The sequence below is a fragment of the Ziziphus jujuba genome, chromosome 8, assembly GCF_031755915.1.
Source record: "Ziziphus jujuba cultivar Dongzao chromosome 8, ASM3175591v1".
NCBI classification, from domain to species: Eukaryota; Viridiplantae; Streptophyta; class Magnoliopsida; order Rosales; family Rhamnaceae; genus Ziziphus; species Ziziphus jujuba.
In genome coordinates, this window is record NC_083386.1 from 29,625,772 (window position 1) to 29,649,584 (window position 23,813).

General features: G+C 35.3%; 3 protein-coding genes across 12 annotated transcripts; all 3 read left to right on the forward strand.

Moving 5' to 3' along the window:
* Nucleotides 1–234: 234 nt before the first annotated feature.
* Nucleotides 235–4,643, forward strand: LOC107414935 (SWR1 complex subunit 2). 8 transcript variants are annotated; one of them, XR_001581188.4, is made up of 13 exons: nt 235–505; nt 621–690; nt 777–848; nt 935–981; nt 1,123–1,390; nt 1,781–1,856; nt 1,959–2,078; nt 2,220–2,288; nt 2,731–2,773; nt 3,207–3,272; nt 3,492–3,682; nt 3,980–4,082; nt 4,184–4,643. XR_001581188.4 is itself a non-coding variant. In XM_016023145.4 (13 exons), exons 1-12 carry the CDS (start codon nt 438–440, stop codon nt 4,018–4,020), a joined length of 1,131 nt encoding a protein of 376 aa, XP_015878631.3. In that variant the 5' UTR covers nt 235–437; the 3' UTR covers nt 4,021–4,064; nt 4,184–4,643. The 8 variants fall into 8 exon arrangements, 2 of the variants coding, with proteins under 2 accessions (XP_015878631.3, XP_015878632.3); XM_016023145.4 differs by having other exon boundaries at nt 3,980–4,064; XR_003055066.3 differs by having other exon boundaries at nt 237–505; nt 3,983–4,082.
* A 635-nt stretch (nt 4,644–5,278) lies between these two features.
* On the forward strand, nt 5,279–19,307 carry LOC107414997 (uncharacterized). Of its 3 annotated transcripts, XM_016023238.4 has the most exons (23): nt 5,279–5,615; nt 5,720–5,822; nt 6,217–6,293; nt 6,401–6,592; nt 6,675–6,794; nt 6,887–6,949; nt 7,064–7,216; nt 7,959–8,123; nt 8,734–8,811; nt 8,927–9,004; nt 9,805–9,987; nt 10,098–10,166; nt 10,250–10,345; nt 10,565–10,635; nt 11,566–11,694; nt 11,777–11,853; nt 11,929–11,969; nt 12,525–12,599; nt 12,674–12,831; nt 13,606–13,710; nt 13,797–13,872; nt 14,482–14,564; nt 14,785–19,307. In XM_016023238.4, the coding sequence occupies exons 1-23, from the start codon at nt 5,421–5,423 to the stop codon at nt 18,455–18,457; spliced, it is 6,060 nt and encodes a 2,019-aa protein (XP_015878724.3). In that variant the 5' UTR covers nt 5,279–5,420; the 3' UTR covers nt 18,458–19,307. The 3 variants fall into 3 exon arrangements, with proteins under 3 accessions (XP_015878724.3, XP_060675701.1, XP_048326258.2); XM_060819718.1 differs by lacking the exons at nt 5,279–5,615; nt 5,720–5,822; nt 6,217–6,293; ... (2 more) ...; nt 6,887–6,949; nt 7,064–7,216 and having other exon boundaries at nt 8,065–8,123; nt 9,789–9,987; XM_048470301.2 differs by lacking the exons at nt 5,279–5,615; nt 5,720–5,822; nt 6,217–6,293; ... (2 more) ...; nt 6,887–6,949; nt 7,064–7,216 and having other exon boundaries at nt 8,065–8,123; nt 8,927–8,996.
* Nucleotides 19,308–20,219: 912 nt separating this feature from the next.
* Nucleotides 20,220–23,584, forward strand: LOC107414912 (protein AGENET DOMAIN (AGD)-CONTAINING P1-like). Its single transcript, XM_025072203.3, has 3 exons — nt 20,220–21,117; nt 22,310–22,756; nt 23,229–23,584. Exons 1-3 carry the CDS (start codon nt 20,635–20,637, stop codon nt 23,262–23,264), a joined length of 966 nt encoding a protein of 321 aa, XP_024927971.3. The 5' UTR covers nt 20,220–20,634; the 3' UTR covers nt 23,265–23,584.
* Nucleotides 23,585–23,813: the final 229 nt, after the last annotated feature.

Here is a 23,813-nt window from a genome sequence, read left to right on the forward strand (position 1 = left end):
AACTATTATTAAATAAAATAAATATTAATTCAAATATAATTGAGTCATACTTGGACTCAGCCTTCCGGCCCATTCCATAAAAACTTTTAACCCAATGTGACCCATCGGACCTTTGATGGATAAAAGAGAACCAGATGCCCCATTCGGACTTATTACTTGAACGGGTTTTGAACAGGGCCAAGCCGACGGATGAATCTAACTTTTTTTCTTTTTTTGGTGGGGTAAAACGGATGAATCTAACTTCATAAATGAATTTTTTAGGGCATATAAATATTTTGATCGACTTAAACCAAAGAAAAAGAAAATATATATAACGATATCTATTTAATCCATCATCGAACTCGAATCGGTTCCTTCCTGTGCTTTCTGCCTCAAGCGCGAAGCAGCACCGGCAACAGTGAAACGCCACCGTTTTGGCTCTCACAATCTGTGTCGCTATGGACGCCTCCATGGATGACGCTCCCGTTCTTCTCGACCGCGCTTCTCGAGCTAGCAGAGGGAAGAGGTGACCCAAAAAACTATAATTAAAAAAAAAAAAAAATCTCCATTTTTGAAGTAGCATAAATGTTTCTTAATGGCTTCCTTCTCAGTTTGTTTCATTTATTTTCATTTTCTGTCAGGATGACAAAGTTGCTGGACGACGAAATTGAAGAGGACGAGTTGTTTTGGAACCAGGATGCTCTCAAAGAGGTTTTTCCTTTTTTTTTTTTTTTTTTTGGGAAGAATTAATGCGTTTGTTTCGAATTATCTAAATATATTTTGACTGCATTTGGTAGGAAGAGGATGATACTAACTATGAAGAAGAGCAAGAGGTTGCTGATGAGTTCGATAGCGATTTCGACGAAGATGTGAGTTCTTATTTGGCTTTCTTTGTGAATTATGAAAATCTTCTGTATTGCATTTCTTTTTGGGCTCAGTCAAAATTTGTTTGTAGGAACCTGAGCCAGAAGAAGAAGCGGAAAACAATGAACCAGACGACAGGTTTGAGTTTTTAAATTTAGATTTGTTTTAGAATTTTAGATATCCTTTTGGGTAGAATATTGGTGAAATCTGAGGGTTTTTTTTTTTTTTTTTGTTTTTTTTTGTTTGTTTGTTTGTTTGTTTGTTTGTCCCCTGTATTAGGGTGCGGCCCAAGAAGCGGCTAATTTTTCCGGGAAAAACATTGGCAAAGAGAAAGAAGAAAAAGAAAGTGCTTTCGGATCTTGAAGGTTCTCCCAAGGATGAAGATGAAACAATAAATGAACAGTCTACAGAGCAGCAGCATCATCATCATGACGCCCCTGAAGAAGGAGAAGGAGAGAGAACAGTGAGAAAATCTACCAGAACTGCTGTCATTATTAGGCAAGCTGAGAGAGATGCAATACGTGCAGCCTTGCAAGCCACTATGAGGGTCAGTTTTGTTTTTAACTTTTCTGTTTGTCGTTGTCAGAATTCTGATTGTGGAGTGAGTTACTTTTAGTGGGATAAGGATCATGATGAATGACTACATTATTGGTCATTTTGTCTGCGATGTAATGCATGGATATAAGCTTGAAATATGTATTACGATCAGGTGCATGATATAGACTTTGGACTTGTGAGCTGCCTTGGTATACTTGAGCATTCTTATGGGTACTTAGATTGTAGTGAGATCCTTATTGATGTGTCTTCCTAACTTGTTTAGTTCGTTTGGTATTTTACCATTTTATTATTTGTTTGATATGCATGCAAGCACTTCTTTCAACTATGGAGGAGTGCTATGAAACAAATTTGTCTTCAATGCCAGTTCCTTTTGTAACAGCCAATAAAGAGAAAAAAGGAGGGTGAAGAGAAGAGGATGACCCAGGAAGAGATGCTTTTGGAAGCAGCCCAAACAGGTTTATACAATTCCCAATGTTAGAAGATGAGAAATGGAATGGACTGCTGGCAACTTTATATTTTAATCTGATGTTTTGAACTTCATACATGTAACTTTTCAGAAATAATGAATTTGAGGAACCTGGAGCGTGTTTTAGCAAGGGAGGAAGAAGTTAAGAAAAGAGCTATCGTGCATAAAGCTATCTATAGTGGCCCACAAGTACGATACTTTTCAAAAGATGGTAAGCTTTTTCATTTTTTTGATTTTTCTGCTTTATGATGTAATTGTTCTAAGTATCGAAGTGTAGTTTCAACTTTTGATTTTTATGGAACATGATTTGATTTTAAATATCACTTGTCGTTGGATCATGCATTTTGTGCAGGTTATTCATCTTTGGAATTCAGTAAAGGATTGTCATTTCAGTCAGAGATTTCCACTACTCCGATTCCATGTAAGTCAATTGTAGTAAATTTTTAGTGAGCATTTAAATGCCAGTAACAATGCTTGGAGGATCTTCATGTCCACAATTTGGTTGATTGTTTAATTGTTCTTCTAGATCGTCATGCTATATGGCCTGGTGTTTTCGTTTGCTTCAGTAATTAATGCAGCTTGTTGGTGTTCACATAAAACTTATACCCTTCTCTATGGTCATTGACTTGTAGAAACAGTACTTCATAGCATTTTGCAGCTGAAGTGCATTGGCTTTCCTAATGGCGTCAAGGAAGTACATAGAATGAAACTGTTCTCCTTTCAAAATGATGTGTCTAGATTTTTAACGTACTTAAGATGATTTTGTAGTATTTCCTGGCTCTGTTGTATTCCTCTAGACTCTAGTTATGTTTTGTAACCAGGTTTGATTTATATATATATATATATATTTCTCTACTTTGCAGATCCTGAGAAAGCTGTCTGTGCCATTACCGGTTTACCTGCCAAGTAAGATATTTTATTTCTTAATGGTGGCTTTTAATTTATGATTGCAGTCTTTGTAGCCATATTTTTAGTGAGCATATTGTTTTGAACTTTTAATTTAAGGTGTCATCCCTAAGCTCGATTTCTAGAAGGTCCAACAGAAAATAAGAAAATAAAGACTATATGAAACGTGGTGGATTGTTTAATGTTTGTGATTGACCATACAGCCTTTTGCTTTGTCAACTGCTAAGACTTATTTTGGGTAACAAATGCTATTTAGTTCTCTTCATGAGTGAAAAAGAGAAAACAGAGAGAGTGTGGCAGTAAATGTTTAAATGAAATGTGTTCAAATGGCAATAAAATGGAGTATGATTGTCAATGAGGTTGGAGCCAAAAATTAACTACCTTGTTCTCTCCAACTGTAACTCCTGCTCACTGGATTTCATTGATGTTGTAGGTATCGTGACCCAAGGACAGGGCTACCTTATGCAACAAAAGAAGCGTTTAAAATCATACGAGAGCGGTATGGCTTTCCTTGCTTCCTATTAGCCTCTATCTCTTTCTTCCTCTTATCTCTTTTTCTTCTGTTTCTTTGAAATTTTGTTGTTCATCCTTGTGCAATATTTACCTTATTAACATTAAGGTTCCCTTGCATTATCTAAATCTCAATCACTAACATTAGTTTAAAATATATTTCAATACTTTTTTAACACATTAACTATATGTGATTTCCAGTTTTCAGGGTGAAAATAGTGGTGTCCAGAAACATATGGACATGGGAAATTTATTTGATTCACTTTCTGGGAAAGGTTTTTCAGCAAGGCATAAGAGATCAGCAAAGTCAATTAAAAATGAAGCGTCATTTTCTCGGCATTTGGCACGTTTCCGCAGAATTCCAGCGCTTGAAGATGAAGATTCAGATTAGCTGCCATGGTAATTACAAGGATTAATGACTATTTTTATTGTCTAATTTTATTGGTTTATTCTACAAACTGCTTTCAGTGAGAAATTTCAATATGTATTGCCATTTCCTGTTGCATATCTGTCATCAAAAGGATTTTCTCCTGCTGTTATGCATTTTTTTTTTTTGGGGAAAAAAAGGCTACATGTAGATGTCGGACTAAATTTATCTTATTGCATTTTACTACTACATTTAAATTTTTTTGGTTCTCTGTATTTTGTCTGTTGGTTTGCAGAATGATTCGCTTTTGATGTTTGTTCTTTTATTAGCAGAGAAACCCTTTGACAAAGATATAAGGATTCGATGGTGATAATAATGCTCTTCAAGCTATGAGAATTTGTCGTACATAAAAATGTGGGTTGATGTAATTGCGTGAGTATTACTACTTATTCTTGCATGTAACGTAATTGTTTTCTAATTCCTTTTCATGTAATTCTTTTCCAAATTCAAATATATGTTCAAATTTCCTGCAGCAAGATTTACATTAGGTTATGCCATGGAGTCTGGAGAGTGGAACCCGTGTCCAACTTCTTCATTGTTGATTAAAAGAAGCAAGCGTTGGAAGCAGTTTGTTGGTACATTTCCCATCACGAGTTCGTGTTTAGAAAGCCCTGGTCTCTAAAGCGCAATGGCACCGGCTTATAAAGGCTGTGGCTTTATATAATGAACAGGGCTGGCCCAACTTTATCTGTGGCCTTAGACCCAAAAAAAAAAAATAATAATAATAATAATAATTAAATAGTATATTTACGTAAATAATATTAATTATCATATATTTATAGTTATGCCTTTTTTTTTTTTTAAATAGGACAAAGACTTTGCTTTGAATTTCTAGTGAGAACTGTTTGTTGCTTCTAAACATTTTCTTTTTCAAGTGGATGTAGATTATAGTAATCTTTTTCAATGTAGTGATGATGTCGATAGTTTTTCTTATGATAATTTACAAATATGGATGCAATTTCATATTTTTATCAATTTTGACCCAACAAAACGTGATTTTTTATTTGAGCATAAATGTGATCTTGGAAGCCTCATCGTTATTTTCACCTTTTTAAACCTTTTTTTTTTTTTTTTTTTGGGGTAAACAGCCTTTCAAAACTATTAATTGAACTGCTTTGATTGCATGGTCATAATATATATGTTTATAAGTCTCAATATTTATAAAAGGGTGACATTGTAAGAAATGTTTTGGAACCGTGATAATGTATAAAAATTAATAGAAGAAAAAAGCCAAAAAGAAATACATTAGCGAATGATTTTTCTCCTTCATTGTTTCAAAGGAAATATTTCTCATATATATAAATGGTGTACCTTCACATGCCCGTATGATTCATCCAAAAATAAAAAAAATTAAAAAAAAAATAAAAACGTACGGAAACAAATTGACAATTTATGCTCTGATTTTCAAACATCGAATTTTGGTATTTTAAAAAAATTTCCCAACTAAAAACTAAAACATATCTACCACACGTCACTAAATCGGATGATGACGTGTCACTACATTATACGACACGTCGCTGTAAGTTATCGTGGCTAGGTTTTAAAAGCAACAGCCGGTCGTAACGGTCGGTTTTTACCATCTTTGAAGAAAATTAGGTTCATTATAAAAGTAAAACCCTAGAAAACCCTCAGCCGCAATCCACTGACTTTTAGTGCATTACCGGAAAGCGAAATTCCGGCGAAGCGCGGCTCCTATGCGGGTATCGAAAAATGGGAATACCGGCGTTTTATAAATGGCTGATGGACAGGTACCCTCGCACGGTGGTTGACGCAGTCGAAGAAGCCGCCGGATATGGAGGCTCTCCGATCGACACCACCCGACCTAACCCTAACGGTTTGGAGTTCGACAATCTCTACCTCGACATGAATGGGATCATCCACCCCTGTTTTCACCCCGAAGGACTGGTACTACTACTAGCAATTTTTCCTGTATTATATTTATACGTTTTTGTTTTTCCGTCAAGTTTGAAAATTGAGTGATGAAATTTTGTGAGCTATGGATATTGCAGCCTGCTCCCAAGACGTACGATGAGGTATTCAAGGCAGTTTTCAAGTACATTGACAAGATATTTTCCGTTGTCAGGCCTCGGAAGCTTCTGTTCCTCGCCATTGGTGAGTGATATTTGTTAAGAGTGCTTGATTTTTGTTAGTTGGGGATCGTTAATGGCAATGTTGTGGAATAATAAAACAAGTAGTGGAGATGTTTATCGTCTTAAGTGTATACTTTTTGATTCAATGATAGACAGTAAAATTTAGAATTTACGTTATTTCAAATTTAAAAGTATTGAATGGCAAAGGGACAATTTTTCGTCTGGTGAAAACTTTCAGTGTGTTGTTGGTTCTGCAACAACGGCAAGTATGGTTTTTGAATTGTGTGTCTGTATGGTCAAACTTTATTCTGTGAAGGAAAGAGCTTTGCCTGGTTTATCACCTTTGAATAACAAATGTATCTTATAGATATGCGTATCTTCTGTTTTTTTGATTTGTTGACATTTATTCTGTGCAGATGGTGTTGCACCTAGAGCTAAGATGAACCAACAACGGTCAAGGCGTTTCAAGGCTGCTAAAGATGCTGCGGATGAAGTGAGTCTTATAATCATTAGAAACTATACTAACTTGTAACATTCATGTTGATAATAAATTTTATTGCTATTGGTCTTTATTCTAATTGAGGATTTGATTTATTTCAGGCCGTGCAGAAACAGATGACAGGAAATGTTTGTGAATTAAAAGAGGAGAAGTTTCCTTCTTTGGAGCAGTCTAATAAGCTGGACTCAAATGTAATCACACCTGGAACTGAATTCATGTCGTTATTGTCTTCAGCGCTTCGTTATTACATAAATTTAAGAATGAATGAGGATTTGGGATGGCGTGGATTAAAGGTAGTCTTAAAAATCTTTTGCTATAGTATTCAAGTGTTTCTCTTTCTCTGTGTGCTAATTTTTAATCATGAGGGTTTTCTAGGTTATTCTTTCAGATGCCAGTGTTCCTGGTGAAGGGGAGCATAAAGTAATGTCTTATATCCGTTTGCAAAGAAATCTACCTGGATTTGATCCAAATATGAGCCACTGTCTCTACGGGCTGGTAAATATAATTATTTCTTGTGGTTGTAGACAAAATCTACTACAGATATTTCAAGGTATTGTCAATGGGGCTAACACTCTCTGTTGCTTTAGGATGCTGATCTTATTATGCTTGCACTGGCCACCCATGACATCCATTTCTCAATTCTTAGAGAGGTTTGTGATTCAGGGATGTGTACACTTAGAAAATTATTGCTATTTCTAAGATACTGTGGTATAGGGAAAGAAGAAATCCACTTAATTCCACTTGTACTTTTGTGTGTGCCATAGGATGTTCAGCTACGTAGGAAAAATTCAAATAGATCTTCAAAATTTGCAAGGCATTCTTCACTGATGGATCAGGGACAAGTTAGTAGATTTTTGGAACAAATGGAACCGGTTAGTGAGAATCTAGAAGCTTACATATCAAGACAGAGATTTCAGGTCTTTCTCTTTTTTATTTTACTTTATTTTATTTTATTTTTTGATGATGAACCTAGCTATATGTGGTTGAAGTAATGATGTTAACTATTTCTTGCTGATGTAGATTGAGCAATATAGTGCACATGACATAAGAACGAATTTTGTGTTCTTCCTGGTTTGATGATGTCTAAAGGATGATGCATATATGTTTACACAAACAAACATATTTATGTGTAACATGTATATGCTTTGGTAGTATACTTAAGTTGAGACAGCTATTCTTCTATGAATTTGTAGGTGGCCATAATTTTTGGTTCAGATTCTTTATGATCATAATATTTGTACAGCTCATATTTTTTCTTCTATTGCATTTCTAGTTCCCTTATTTTTAATTTTTTTTTTTTGTCCTGTTGCATTTTTAATTTCTTAATCCCTATGGGTTCTGGTTTTTGTGTATATATTTTAATGGTTTAATATGCAGATATTTTCTGTATGTCATAGAACAATTAGTTAGATTTAGCATGTGTTACATATTAAGATGTTTATATTAAAATAATGTGTTTAAATCAGCTGATATCATGTCATCCATTGCAAATAGCATTTTGAGATTGAAGTGTCAATGAAAGAAATTTTGTAATTTTAATACTAGAAATCAAAATCTTATATGTTTTGTCCTTCATTTTGTTGATAAATCTATGTCTGATTTAGATATTCTTGTTCTAAAAGCATTTTTTTTTTTTTTTCCTGGCATCTTCTGTTACAGTTCCTCAAAATTTGGGTTCTTAGAGAGTACTTAGTCCTTGACATGAAAACCACAGAGCCAAAGTTGGAGGGAGATTCGGAGCGTTTCATTGATGATTTTGTCTTCATGTGTTTGTTAGTGGGAAATGACTTTTTACCTCACATTCCCTCGTTGGAAATATCTGAGGTTGGCCAACTGAGATGCTTATGAACTCATATCAACTTGGAACTATTAATTGAGTTACTAATTCTTATATAGATTAGATTTTTCTTCTAGCTGTGCAACTTTTACTTTATTTGTTTACTATCAAAAAATAGATTGCAAAGAAATTTTGTTTATTGAATCTAATTAAGTGATTATTTCATTGTCTCTTCTCTCATTTTCTAAGTTTATTTCATGCTAAAAATCGAAGAATATAAATCTATAGCTGTGCGTCTTGATTTAATCTTCTAGAATATGTTAAAATTGACAGACCTTATGGTGATTGGATTAATCAATTTTTTTTTTTTTTTTTTTTTTGATTGTTGATTTTTTCTCACACGAATCAAAATCTCAGATATTAACGTCTTTGTCTAGGATAAGGATTTCATGCATACTTATATACAGTACATACAAATGTTAGAAATAATTCTCATCATGAATGTATGTGATATTTGAAATACTTTATTTATAATTTCTAGTATTTGTGTTCTTACATTTTTGGTGTATGTTTATGGGCTAATTTAACTATAGTCCTAATTTATATGGTCTTTGTTGTATGTCACTGAAGGTTCATATGGTTCTTGGTTTTTCTCAGGGAGCTATTGATCTGCTCATGATGACCTACAAAAGGGAATTTCAGAGAATGGGCGGTTACCTTACTAATTCTTTTGAGGTAAACAGCTGGAGTTTTTTGCTTATTCTTTGCTGCTGTTGATTTGTTTTCATCTTGCAGCTTTTTATCTTCTCCCTAGCTTACTAAAATCCTCACTTCTGTATGTTGTTTGCAGGTAAATCTGGAAAGGGTGCAGATTTTTATAGAAGCTGTGGGACAATATGAATGTGGAATCTTTAACAAACGTATGCAGGTACTGCTTAGTGATTATATGCTTTGTTTTGGTTCAAGAGACTGAGCAAATATTTTACTTCATTGCCGATTTGATGTTTTTGCACTTTGTGTATTATGTTGACCAAGGAAATTACTAATTTTAGTAAGCTTATCACTTGCTGATGAATTGGGAGTAAGAATATGGAAAGAAGAGTTTGCATTTTGTTAGATAGTTATTGGCTTGGAGAGAATCTTCAAGTGACTGATTGACTATGGTTTCTATAAGTGTATGTAGTCTTTTATTGTGGCCGCTAAATTGAGGAAGCCCTAAAAGTTGATAACAATGTTTTGCTTATCATCTCCCTTTGTTCTCTGGGCTAATTGAAACTTATACTGGGGGTCTAAAGCTATTTTTACTTCTTACCCTGCTGGTCCTTGTTAAGCCTTTTAGGTAAAATCCTAGTAAAAGATAGAATAAGTGCCTCCCATGGGTTGGGCAGCTTCAATGGCCTGCTGCCTGTTGAAGGATTAGCCTTTTCATACGAATATTTAGATGGTTCCATAATTGAACTTTTACATATGCATTATCAAACATTTTTATTTGGTAGAAATTTATGAAATTATATGTACACTCTGCTGGATGGCTGCTTCGGTTATGTAGTATTGTTTTGAGGAGGATTAGCCTTTTCATATGAATGTTTAGTTCGTTCCATGATTGAATTTTTACATATGCATTATTAAACATTTTTATTTGGTAGAAATTTATAAAATTAGATGTACACTATGCTGGATCGCTGGTTCGGTTATTTAGTATTGTTTTGAAGGATGCTTTTGATTCAGTTACAAAAACAAGGGGAGCTTCGCTATCAATGTGCTTCAAAGAATAAAGTTGTTTCCAATTATTCCACAACGCTTAAAAAGGCTAGGGTGGACCAAGATTTAACAAATGTGAGCATTTTGCAAGATTCAAATTTCAATTGCACTTCAAGTGCATGCGGTGGCTTGGATACTGTGATTGACAAGGTATACAAATTCAAATTTTGCAAAATTCTAAATTCAATTGTACTTCAAGTATCAATGGGAAATACTTTTTAACTGGGAATTTTGTTTTTGTGAACCTTTCATTGAATCAGCCAAGTGCTATGGAGATTCAAGCACCGCTCAACTCTGCATGCCGTGGCTTGGATACTGTGGTTGACAATGTATACAAATTATGTGCTTCGAATATTCCATTTTAATACATTGTAAATGTTTTTCATACTTGAAAGTCTTGGTTTCTTCGCAGATTAAATTTGGAGAAGAAGGTTGGAAAGAAAGATACTATGCTGAGAAGTTTGAAGTTAAGACTAAATCTGATTTTGAAAAAATGCTGAAGCATTTGGTAAGGGAAGTTAACATTGTTCCTTACTGTTTTTATACTTATGTAAGGATGGGGGAGTGTTGACTTGTGTTATAGTTCTCAATTTTAAGATTTCATTTTTAATTTCTACTGATGTTTTGACATCTCTTAAGTGTCAATTGAGATAATTCCTTTGCATATCATTTCTGTTTCACTTCTGTAAGGTGGTTTTAATTTTGAAATTTGTTGCAATATTTGCAGGTCTTGAAATATATAGAGGGAATATGCTGGGTCATGCGCTATTATTACGAAGGAGTATGCTCCTGGCAATGGTATGGTTCTCTTCTTCTACTTTAGGGAAGCGTCTAACTTTTGCCTGGTATTCATAATGTTTGGTTAGTCATATGAATTTTAGGACTTGGAAGTAATTAAATTAAATTTTAAGATACAAATTAAGGATAAATTTGTAGTTTTAGAAAATCTGATAACTATTTTTCTAGGGATTTTCATAATGACACTTATTTGGGTAGGAACAACTTTTCTACCACTTTGGAATTTGGGGATCCAATTTCCCAGGTCCACACTTTCCCATCTTCTAAAAACTATCCTAATGCAGGAAAGTTTTCACTTTTCCCAGGGATTTTAATTCCCACTATCTTTATCAGTTACCAATGGGGCCTTGGTTTTCAGCAATGCACTGTTTGCAATTGCCAGCCCAACAAGAATCAATCTGTTACAGTAATTGTTCTTCACAGCTCCCCATTTCCTTTTTTTCTTAGTATGAAGAACAAGTGGAATCATGGACTAACCATATGGTGCCTGGATCATTCTGATTTTTGCATGTTTTGCTTTGTATGTGTTCTGAACCTATGGTGCGCTTGAAAGAGACTTTTAGTATCTTGGGCTACTCTTTTTTGCATTGGCAATTGTGATGTGTACTTTAACCTAGTCTGTGTATCTGCCTGTTTGGTGTATAAATTCTGTACCTACCGTGTGAATAATCTGGCTGTTCATGTTTGTGAACATGTATTCTTTTGTAGTATTAAAATGCTACCTATTATTAACTTGAGCTGTTCTTCTCCACCGGTATGCAAGCATATTACATGCTTGGCCCATGCATTTACATGATTTTGAACAAGAATTGTTTGAAAATATCAAATGCTGACCATATCTTCAATCAATTAGTATTTCAAATATATTTTAAATCTGATTGAAATAAATCTAATTGAAATCAAGTTGATAATGTCAGTTTTAATCTGCAGGTTTTACCCGTATCATTATGCTCCATTGGCCACAGATTTTTGTGATATTGGCATTTTAAAGATTCAGTTCACACTTGGTGAACCATTCAAGCCATTTGATCAGTTGATGGCTGTATTGCCTGCAGCAAGGTTTTTACCAAACCCTTTTTTTTTTTTATTTTGGTGTGTGTGTGTCTAGTTGCAGAATCTGACTCAATTGGTGCACCTACAGTGCACATGCTCTTCCTTCGTGTTACAGGAAACTTATGACTGATAAGTTTTCACCTTTGTTAGATTTTTATCCTACAGGTATGATTTTGTTAACTAGGTTTATCTTTCTTGTATTAGCCAATATATCACTTCTAATTAGAATTCGCTTGGCAGATTTTGATCTTGACATGAATGGGAAACGATTTTCTTGGCAGGTAGGGTTTGTTTTTGGCTTTCTTATTTTTGTTTTTTTTCAGCATATTACAACTATATTTCTTTATTTAAATTGGTCAATGTGAACATCATAGATATTGAGAAGTTGGCTTCGCATGCTAGCTAGCTCATACTGAAATATTTTAGGCATCTCTGATGCTAGGTTTAGATATCACCATGCAGAAAAACTATTCTAAATTTTTAAAGGACCCGTTTACATGTACAGACTTCTTCGCTATCAGGTTCAAACTATTGTTCAATGGCAAGGCACCTCAAAATGATTTCTTTCTACACCACCTCACGATGGCTTTCTTATCTGCAGTTTTCCTAATACTATTGTTTATATTTATACTTAGATAATTTCCTTTAACCGAAAAATGTTAGCGTTCAAAATTGCTGTGCTTATTGAGAATTAGAGTGCCTTTCCACTGGGCCACTTTTTAGGTGTTGTGCTGTGTGTTATTTGCCAATCTTGTTATCAAGTAAAATGTTATGCTAACATTTTGATATCTGTCTTTGGAATGATTTTTTATTTGAACATTTCCCTGGACTATCAGGCTGTCTGTAAACTTCCATTTATTGAAGAATCCCGCCTTCTTGCAGAGATAGCAAGAGTTGAACACACACTGACGGTAATATTTCTTAACTTATAATTTCACCATGTTTTCCTTTTTCAAGGTTTCTCACTGGCAGCATCTGTATGTAGGATGAAGAGAGACTTCGGAACAATTTGGGTTTGGATATACTATTTGTTCACATGTCTCATCCTTTAGCAGTGAAGATAGTTTCATTCTCCAGGGAGCATACTAGCCCTCTGGAATTTCCTAAGTCTGAAGTTAAGCAAGAAATTGACCCGAAATTCAGGTATATTGTTATAGTTGTTATTTGTTTTCTAATCATCCTTAAAGATTGTGTGAAACTAGTAATTAACATTGTGCTTCCTGTCCTTTTTGTGCACAATATTCTCTTTCCATTAACTTGCAAGCTTCAAAAAGATTGAATTTTTTATGAATCTTGTTACAATTTAACCCTTTAATTGTGCAAAACGAATATTCAGTTTATGTTACCTGCTATTTGACCTAGGATTCAGAGAAGTTCAAAATATAAGAGAATGCACTAAATATTCAACTTGCATCTACTATCTTTAACCTGCTTCTTACATATGGCCTTAAACAATTAAGGAACAAAATATTGTTGAGTTGTTGAGACTAGAGGTGAGAAATTATAAAACTTTGGTTTACGCAGGGCAACTTACATTCTTATATTTGTAAGTATTCCTTCTCTGTAATATGTGCTGAAGATAAGTTCCTGACTTACCATTGAACCTGTTGATTAAGGTGTTTTGGTTCTTGTGGGTTGTTTGATGCTATGACCTTAGCATGTGAAAGACTTGTGTTTTGACTGCTATGAAAATGGCAGTTCATGGTAGAAAAGTAGCTCACTATGCTATGATAATGATAATAATAATGATAAAGATAATGAAGATATCCTTACAAGGCAAGGCAAATTGTTAATGGGAATTCTGAACTTTCAATACAGTTTTATATAAAACTGTTGGAGGATGGAGTTTTAATCTTCTTTCTCTTGGTTCTCTTGCAATTCTTGTGCTAATCAAACAGCATTTTCTTTAATGTGCAGTGGTGGAATGAATGGCTATATGGTTATCTCTGATAAACCTGTGCAGCCTGCACAAATTTATTCACCAATTGAAGGCATGGAGATAATTTCAAATAATGAAGTCTTGTATGTTATGCTTGCTGAACTTGTTGATTACTTCCAATTCTATTTTTCTGTAATATCTGATGAATCCTACTCTCCATCTTCTATAGATCCATTTTCTACAAGAACCCTCCTTTCCATGCCCACATTCCAAGACCACCGGAGGGAGTATACGTGCCTGGCAAGGTATAATTTCATTTTCTTTTTTAGAAATTCAGACGATTTATCAAAGCTGTAGTTTTCCTGAATTCTGGAAACTTGACCTTCAGTTCTTTTTAATTGTTCCGAGCTGAATTACATCTTGTTATAGACTTATAGTTGATTAATGAAATTTTTATAGTAAGTGAATACTTGTATTGATTTGATAACGCGGTTGTTATTTCTGAAACTCCACATCCATGACATTAGTCAATGAAAGCTTGTACCTAGTCTAGAAAAGAATTTTTTGAACATGAAATATACTTTTTTGAAGCCATATTTTTTGGAGGTAATTTTAATCAGTCAGGTTTAATTTATGACAATCATGAAAATTCTATAATGTTTCTTTGGGAAAGCTTTTTAGATTTTTATTTGTTTATTTATTTTCGGTTGGGAATACTTTGTATGTTTTTCCATGTAGTTACTATAGTATCTGCCATATTCTTCTTCTTCATTTTTTATTTTTTTATTTTTTGCTAACGGATTGGTATTTGACTGTGTGTGGATGCTCCTGATAGTATATTAAGATGTCTTCCTGAACCTTTTTTTCCTCCTATATCTTGCAATTTTTTTGAAGTGTGTGCTTTTCCGTGTCAGTCTATTGGTAAGCAGGACACATTACCTCCCCTAATTCTATGGCATCAGAAGACAACTGTTGTTGGACGCTTACATTTTAAAAGGTGAGAATCTCTAACCATATCCTCTTTCTATATGCAGTGTCCTAAACTGTGAAGCCCAAATGTAATTAATTAAGGATAGATAAGCCCTCATATTAGGTGAAATTTTTTAGAGCTCATCATTTATTTTACGTGCTATATCTTTTCTTCTATCAATTTATCAAAATTGAGGTTGCATTTGTTTGAATTTACTTTGCTGAGCACAGTTCAATTGTTTTGCTAGGATCCCAATCCCCAATTCTATTTGTGGCCCACCTCTTGCGAAATGGGCTCATGAACTTGTGTCCAAGTATTATCCTGCAAAGCCACTAAACACCTTGGTAAGCAAGAGACAAATTGGTCAGATAAGTGCAGATGGAATAACAAGCTATACAAATTCTCAAACAGTTTGTGTAGATGGGAGAACTAAAAATCGCAAACGGAGACGTAAACAATGTAGTAGTGATGCTATCATCCTCGCTGATAGCCATGTAGGTGTAAAAGATGCAATTTCCAATTTGTACTTAGGAGAAAAAGTAGCTTTGAGTGACAATGGAGGTGATAAAAGCTGCAGTAATGAAAGATCTAGCAAACAAGGCAACTGTATTCTAGATAACAATCGAGGTGCTGAGCAATTGTCATGTGGATTGAAAAGCTCTGTTGATGGTAGATTAGTTGATGCTGAAGGTGAAAATGTTGTGGCTGAATCTCAAAAACGGAGAAGAAAACGTAAGCGTAGTAAAGGGAATGGCATGCCAGGTAATCATATTGCCAGAGATGGAATGGAATGTTTGAGTGACAATGCAGGTGATAAAAGCTGCAGTAATGAAAGATCTAGCAGCCAAGGCAATTGTATTCTAGATAACAACCGAGGTGCTGAGCAATTGTCATGTGGATTGAAAAGCTCTGTTGATGGTAGATTAGTTGATGCTGAAGGTGAAAATGTTGTAGCTGAATCTCAAAAACGTAGAAGAAAACGTAAACGTAGTAAAGGGAATGGCATGCCAGGTAATCATATTGGCAGAGAAGGAATTGAATGTTTGAATTCAGGAGAAGCTATCAGTCTGGTTGGGACTGAGAGTAATGGAAACTGCACCAATGGTATTAAAATCTTGGATAGCCATATGGCTGATGATGGATGCAAACAGACTGAAGGAATTGGTATTCCAGATGACCATGCACGTGTAGGTGGATTAGCTTGTGATTCAAATTTGGAAAAAGGAATTTGTTCGGGTGGTGCTGAAGGTGAGAAGGTTGTGGAATCTCGAAAAAAGAAAAGAAGACGGAAACGTAACAAAGGTAATGGCGTTCCAGAAACCATTGTTGGGGGAGATGGTTTGGCATGTTCAAGTATGAGAGAAGCAATTAGTGCTGTAGGGACTAAGAGTAACGGAGACTGGATAGATGGCTATAGGATCTTGGATAACCATGTGACTGGAGATGGACAGAAAAAGACTGAAGGGACTGGTATTCCAGAAACCATTGTTGGGGGAGATGGTTTGGCATGTTCAAGTATGAGAGAAGCAATTAGTGCTGTAGGTACTAAGAGTAACGGAGACTGCATAGATGGCTATAGGATCTTGGATAACCATGTGACCGGAGATGGACAGAAAAAGACTGAAGGGATTGGTATTCCAGATGGCCATGTAGGTGCCAATGGATTAGCTTGTGCTTCAAAATTGGAGGAAAAAACATGTTTAGCTGGTGCTGAAGGCAAGAAAGTTGTTGAGTCTCGGAAAAAGAAAAGAAGACGGAAACGTAACAAAGGGAATGGCATTCCAGATAACAGTGTTGGGGGAGATGGATCAGCATGTTCAAACATGAGAGAAGAAATTATTTTGGTTGGGCATGAGAGTAATGGAGATAAAATACACGGCAATAGGGTCTTGGATAACCATGTGTCTGAAGATGAAAAGAAACATACTTTAAGAACTGGCCCGTTAGATGACAATGAAGGCGGAGGTGGATTAGCTTGCGATTCAAATTTGGAAAAGAGAATTTGTATAGCTGGCAATGAAGGTGAGAAAAAAGTTGTTGAATCTCAAAAAAAGAAAAGAAGGAAACGTAGAAAAGGTAATGGCATTCCAGAAATCAATGTTGGGGGAGATGGTTTGGCATGTTCAAGTATGAGAGAAGCAATTAGTGTTGTTGGGACTGAGAATAACAGAGACTGCATAGATGGCTGTAGGATCTTGGATAACCATGTGACCGGAGATGGACAGACAAAGACTGAAGGGATTGGTATTCCAGATGGCCATGTAGGTGCCAATGGATTAGCTTGTGATTCAAAATTGGAGGAAAAAATATGTTTAGCTGGTGCTGAAGGTGAGAAAGTTGTTGAGTCTCAGGAAAAGGAAAGAAGATGGATACGTAACAAAGGGAATGGCATTCCAGATAACAGTGTTGGGGGAGATGGATCAGCATGTTCAAACATGAGAGAAGAAATTAGTGTGGTTGGGCATGAGAGTAATGGAGATAAAAGACACGGCAATAGGGTCTTGGATAACCATGTGTCTGAAGATGAAAAGAAACAGACTTTGAAACAGACTTTAAGAACTGGCCCGTTAGATGACAATGAAGGCGGAGGTGGATTAGCTTGCGATTCAAATTTGGAAGGAACAATTTGTTTAGCTGGCAATGAAGGTGAGAAAAAAGTTGTTGAATCTCAAAAAAAGAAAAGAAGGAAACGTAGAAAAGGTAATGGCATTCCAGAAATCAATGTTGGGGGAGATGGTTTGGCATGTTCGAGTATGAGAGAAGCAATTAGTGTTGTTGGGACTGAGAGTAACAGAGACTGCATAGATGGCTGTAGGATCTTGGATAACCATGTGACCGGAGATGGACAGACAAAGACTGAAGGGATTGGTATTCCAGATGGCCATGTAGGTGCCAATGGATTTGCTTGTGATTCAAAATTGGAGGAAAAAATATGTTTAGCTGGTGCTGAAGGTGAGAAAGTTGTTGAGTCTCAGGAAAAGAAAAGAAGATGGAAACTTAACAAAGGGAATGGCATTCCTGATAACAGTGTTGGGGGAGATGGATCAGCATGTTCAAACATGAGAGAAGAAATTAGTGTGGTTGGGCATGAGAGTCATGGAGATAAAAGACACGGCAATAGGGTCTTGGATAACCATGTGTCTGAAGATGAAAAGAAACAGACATTAGGAACTGGCCCGTTAGATGACAATGAAGGCGGAGGTGGATTAGCTTGCGATTCAAATTTGGAAGGAAGAATTTGTGTAGCTGGCAATGAAGGCAAGAAAAAAGTTGTTGAATCTCATAAAAAGAAAAGAAGGAAACGTAGAAAAGGTAATGGCATTCCAGAAATCAATGTTGGGGGAGATGGTTTGGCATGTTCAAGTATGAGAGAAGCAATTAGTGTTGTTGGGACTGAGAGTAACAGAGACTGCATAGATGGCTGTAGGATCTTGGATAACCATGTGACCGGAGATGGACAGACAAAGACTGAAGGGATTGGTATTCCAGATGGCCATGTAGGTGCCAATGGATTAGCTTGTGATTCAAAATTGGAGGAAAAAATATGTTTAGCTGGTGCTGAAGGTGAGAAAGTTGTTGAGTCTCAGGAAAAGAAGAGAAGATGGAAACTTAACAAAGGGAATGGCATTCCAGATAACAGTGTTGGGGGAGATGGATCAGCATGTTCAAACATGAGAGAAGAAATTAGTGTGGTCGGGCATGAGAGTCATGGAGATAAAAGACACGGCAATAGGGTCTTGGATAACCATGTGTCTGAAGATGAAAAGAAACAGACATTAGGAACTGGCCCGTTAGATGCCAATGAAGGCGGAGGTGGATTAGCTTGCAATTCAAATTTGGAAGAAAGAATTTGTTTAGCTGGCAATGAAGGTGAGAAAAAAGTTGTTGAATCTCAAAAAAAAGAAAAGAAGGAAACGTAGCAAAGGGAATGGCATTCCTGGTAGTGATGTTGGGGGAGATGGATTGGCTTGTTTGAATATGAGTGAAGCAATTAATATGGCTGGGACTCAGAGTAGGGACTAAAAGGGAATGGTGCTTCTAATGAACATAAAGCTGCAAATGGATTAGCTTGCCAATTAAATTTGATATGAAATTGTTTTGCTCAAATTGGTAATTCCAAGTTCGTAACACCCAAGTCTCAAAACCAGGAAAGAAATGAATGGAATGGAATGGGTTGAATTCGAGAGAAGCTCTTATTGTGGTTTGGGCTTGGAGTTAGGGAAACTGCACAGGCAACAAAATTTGGAGGATGGAAAGAAACAGACAAAAGGGAATGGCATCCCTGACAACCATGCAAGTGCTCGCAGATTAGCTTGACATTTGAATTTGGAAGATAGAAATAGTTTAGGCAATGCTGAAGGTGAGAAAAGTGTATTGGTTGAATCTCATAAAAAGAGACAAAAGCGGAAACATGGAAGAGAGTGATGTTCCTGGTAACCATGTGCCCGAGTATGTACGGATATGCCGTTTGAATTCTATCGAGAAGGAGACCGAATCTCCATGGATGGGACTGGGACTGGGACTGGGACTGGAGGTGATGATGGTGGATCTGAAAAACAGAGGAAGAAGCAAAAAGGGGAAGCAAAGGGTAAAGTTAGTAGCCTAGTGCTAGAAGTCTTATAGAGCCATAAATTTTTGTATTCTTAGTGTTGTAACGATAAAATTTTGCTTCTTGTTAAATTACATTAGTTTGTTTTGTTATTTTGCCTCTGTGTTTTAACAATATCATTTTTCTGAAAAAAGTAAAATTTTGCGATTCTTGTTGGTCAATATGCTTGACGTATAGACCACAATTAAAATATGCTGTATTAGTTAATTCCTATTAAGGCAATTTTCATTTTCATCTGCTTAAAACTAAAGCTGCAAACAGCATTATTTTTTTTAGCAAATTGCAATGTTTCCTTATTGGTTTTTTGTTTTGGGGTTACAATAATTTTCCTAAACAAAAGGGGTTTTCCATTTTTGTTTGTTCTTTTTGTTCTTTTGTTTCTTTTTATATGACCATGTACGAGACTATCTTCGAAAGATAAAAGTAAGTAAGAAGCTTCTTTCGTTTCCGTTTTAGAAAACAGTTGTCTATTTTCTTGTTTCTTGCTTGGAAGAAAACAAGTGACTAATAAAACATCTCTTGTTCTCTTTATTTCAAACTAATTTCTCATAACTTGAAACAATTTAATAAAATATCTGTCAATTTGATCTTTATAAGATTTACAAGATTTTTAAATTTCACACCCAACACAATCTCCCATTCTTAAATCTATTAATAGTGTAAAAACTATATTTAAACAACAAAGCATATTAAACTATATTTAATAGTTTGGGTAAAGCATATTTCACTTTGTAATATATACAGGTATTCACGTTCCACAATAAGAAAAAAAAGTACTCATGTTGCACTTTAACATCATATATATATATATACATATATATATATATATTTTTTTTGGGTAATAACCCACTCTTACATCTCGTGTTTGAATGGAAAGCGAGAATTCTCAAAAAATAACACATTTTTGTTCCCAGTTATATATTATATTATAATGGTAAACACATATAATTTTCTTTTTATCAAACACACTAATTTTCTTTATTTTAATCATGTATTCAATACTCTAAAAATAAGCTTACAAGTTTCAAATAATTCTTCGCAAAATAAAATGCGAAAAATATTAAAATATATATATAAAATAAAAATAATACTTTCTTCAAAATTGGAAACTCTCGCCAACTCAAATAAAAATAAAGGAAAAAAAAAAAATGAAAAGGAAGGCAGAAGCGAGAGGTTGAGTGGCAATTGGTAAAAACCGGACAATAAACGAGGGTGTTTACGTCCAATGAAAATACGAGGGTGGTTAAGTGGCAATTGGTAAATCCCAACAATAACCTAGGGTATTTACGTCTAATAGAAAATAAAATTTCCCGCCATGGCCTTTTCTTTTTTGTTTTTCGCTCTTTGTATGCCAACCTTGTCGCTTCGTTACCTCTTCACATTCCATACATTTTCCATATTTCTTTTTTCCACAGAATTCCATTTCAGGAAAACGCTAGCGAAAACGAAACCCTCATTTTCACACAGAGAGCTCCAAAGAAACCATCCATGGCGGACGAGATCGGTAATTACTTGGAAGCAGGCCAAGAAGTTGAAGTCATCAACAAGGTTCCGAACAAACATACCATGATGCTCCCGGCCATCATCATCCAGAAAGGTTCGGACACGGCCTTCTTGGTCGAGTACAAAGCGGCATCGGTGGCGAAGCCTGAGAGTTCCAAGATTGGCTCCGGAAGCAAGCGCAAAAGCACTGGTGGTGTTTCCAGAGAGGAGGTGGACGTGGAGCTCTTGAGGCCCGTCCCTGCCAGAGAGAGCGACGACTATGAGTTCCGTTTCGCCGAGAAAGTCGATGCGTTGTTTGGTGAAGGTTGGCGTTACGGCGTCGTCGTTGACGTCAAGAAGAATTTGACGTTCGACATTTTCTTGGAGTTCGAGAAGAAGCCACTCAAGTTTGCTTTGTCGGAGATCAGGGTTCATCGCGACTGGGTTAACGGAGCTTGGGATCCTCCTCTGCAAGAAAAGCAAGAAATGGTATAATAAGTTTTTTAACATTTCTAGTTTACTTTTCTTTATCTCTCTCTCTCTTTTTTTTTTTTTTTTTTTGGGGACATATTTTAGTCTTCTGGATTATCGATTCCCTTTGTTTGTCAGTTTTCACTATTGTATGTGTTAAATCATGATCAACCACGGAGATTGATAATTTATTAGTTTCTTGTTCGTAAAAATTTCAGGTTTCTTTCCTTATTTATTTATTTATTTTATGCATTTATAGGAAATCGAATGGAGAATTTATTAGATGAGGTTAGAAGTTTTCTATTAATGTGCAAAGTGTAACCCCTAACCGTGATCATCGATCATCTTCGGATAGAAGATTTCTATATTAATGTCTTTTTATTTGTAATTTTTTTGTTTTTAACGGAAACAATGATATGGAAACCCTAAATAATGTATAGTTTATTTTAATACGTTTTCTGTTAAGTAGCTTAAGTATAACTAGGGGGGTTGAATTTTTTTCTCATATATATATATATATATATGTATATATATATTTAAAAGAAGTTTCAACTTAAAAAGTCTCCTAATGGACACATTTTCCCTCTGAAAGAGCCATGCATTTTTACGAAATAGACTGTTGTTGAAGATCTTATGTAGATTGTAACAGTAGTTTGATATATTGTTTATGAAGTGTTTGTGTATACAATCAAGCATTTAAAGAAACAAGATAATTGGTTTGGTTTCTTTTGTTTTTTGGTTTGCTGAGCTATTTGACATCCCCATTTTGGTATATTCTGTATTGGCTATAATTTTAGAAACTCCTAAATGGTTCTTGATTTCGTTCAGGGGATAGTATTATGCCCATATATTTTCGAGATTTATATCAATTTAATACCTAAAAGCTAGCTATGGTTTAATTAATTATGAAAACTGCAGAGCTTACATAAAAGCCAGCTTGTACATCGGTTTCCCCTATGAAGCATTTATTTGCCTTTATTTTTTTTTCATCCTTTTGATTTTTATTTGGATTAATTGCCCATGTCATGTATGGAACGTGTGACAATACATGAGGAAAATCTTCCATTTAGAATAGATATATAACCAGATGAATGTGCAAGATTCATATAGGCATCGTCATATCAACTTCTAGTTTTTCATTATTTTATCTTTTGAATTTTTGGGGCTTCTTTTCGTTATTTAACTTGGCTCCCCAAAATTTATCTTGTAGGATGTATCAGTTGCTGCAGAAGAAACACCAAAAAAGAAGATGAAACTAAGCAAAGGGGCAGATGTTGAGGTTCGTAGTGATGAAGATGGACTTCAAGGTGCTTGGTTTGCTGCAACTGTTGTCAAAACGTTGGGGAAGGACAAGTTTCTCATTGAGCATAAGAACATAATGAGCAACGATAAAAAAGAGCTTCTCACTGAAGAGGTTGATTCACAGCACGTAAGGCCTAATCCACCAGAATGTGTTGCCGTTGATGCTTTCAGTCTCAATGAAAAAGTTGATGCTATGTATAGAGATGCATGGTGGGAGGGTGAGATTATCAAGGTCCTTCGTGGGGGAAAGTATAGAGTTCACTTTGAAGGAACAGGGGACAGAATGACTTTTGAACACTCTCTCTTAAGGCAGCACCAAGATTGGACTGATGGCAAATGGGTGTTGGCTTCTCAGGTATGATTATAAATACCAAACACTACCCTTTTTCTATTGATGCCCTTTCCTTCATTGCTTGTTGATGTGTATTCACAATCTGTCGATCAAATTCTGTTCATCTGGGTACTTGATATGTGACTTGGTTAATAGATTGTGAATGGAACAGTCATCACTTTTCCAGACAATTTAGTCCAAAAATATCAAGATTTGAGATTTCAAATACAACTTTTGAAAATTTAGATGAGGTAGTGTAGAATTTCGAATCACATTTGGAGGACATATTGGCTTCAAAGTAATCTTGAGAAAGTGCAGATACAGAACAAAAACAGAGGAAAAAACAAAAGGGAAATTCTACTGAAATTTCATGCTGCATCATTGCAGCTATTCAGTGATTAAAAATATTGTACTTTCAAAGAAGCGCCTTCATTATTAGTATGTAAATTCATGCAGAGATTCTTTTTCTGATTTGCTGATGGATGACTTTTCTCAGGCCACGGAAGACAAGAGTCACAAAACTGATCCATGAACAGTGGAAAGAGTAACTTTGCAATTTGAAATGAAGTGCTGAAAGCTTACCATCCGGAGAAGTTGTCCATGTTGGCTATTCATTGGCATGTTGCCCGACCCTTTTGGAGAGTTTCTTTGAAGAACATTTTTACCGGTCTAACAAAGAAAACTCTTACTAGTTTTTTGGATATACTCTTAGGTAGTTGGAATTGCCTATCACTGTAAGAAAATGCTTTGGGAATGTTTCATGGTTAGCATTTACTTCACGAGGTAGCAGATGCATACCATACCATAGATTTTTGATTGATCTGAAACTTTTTCTTGAATAATAGGAAATAATGCTCTATTAATCTGGAATTACCTTTATCCTTGCATTTCTTTTGATGACACCAGTTAAGTAATATTCTATTGGTCAATTATCGATGACTTCATAATCTTTCTTAAGTTTAATGTTTATGGATTAAGCTTTCCGCCCTACTTCCTACATTTGCATTCACGGACAGAAGATATATGCTTGGTTTATTATTACTAACTTTTGCTCTTCTACAATGAACATCAGCCTAGGCAT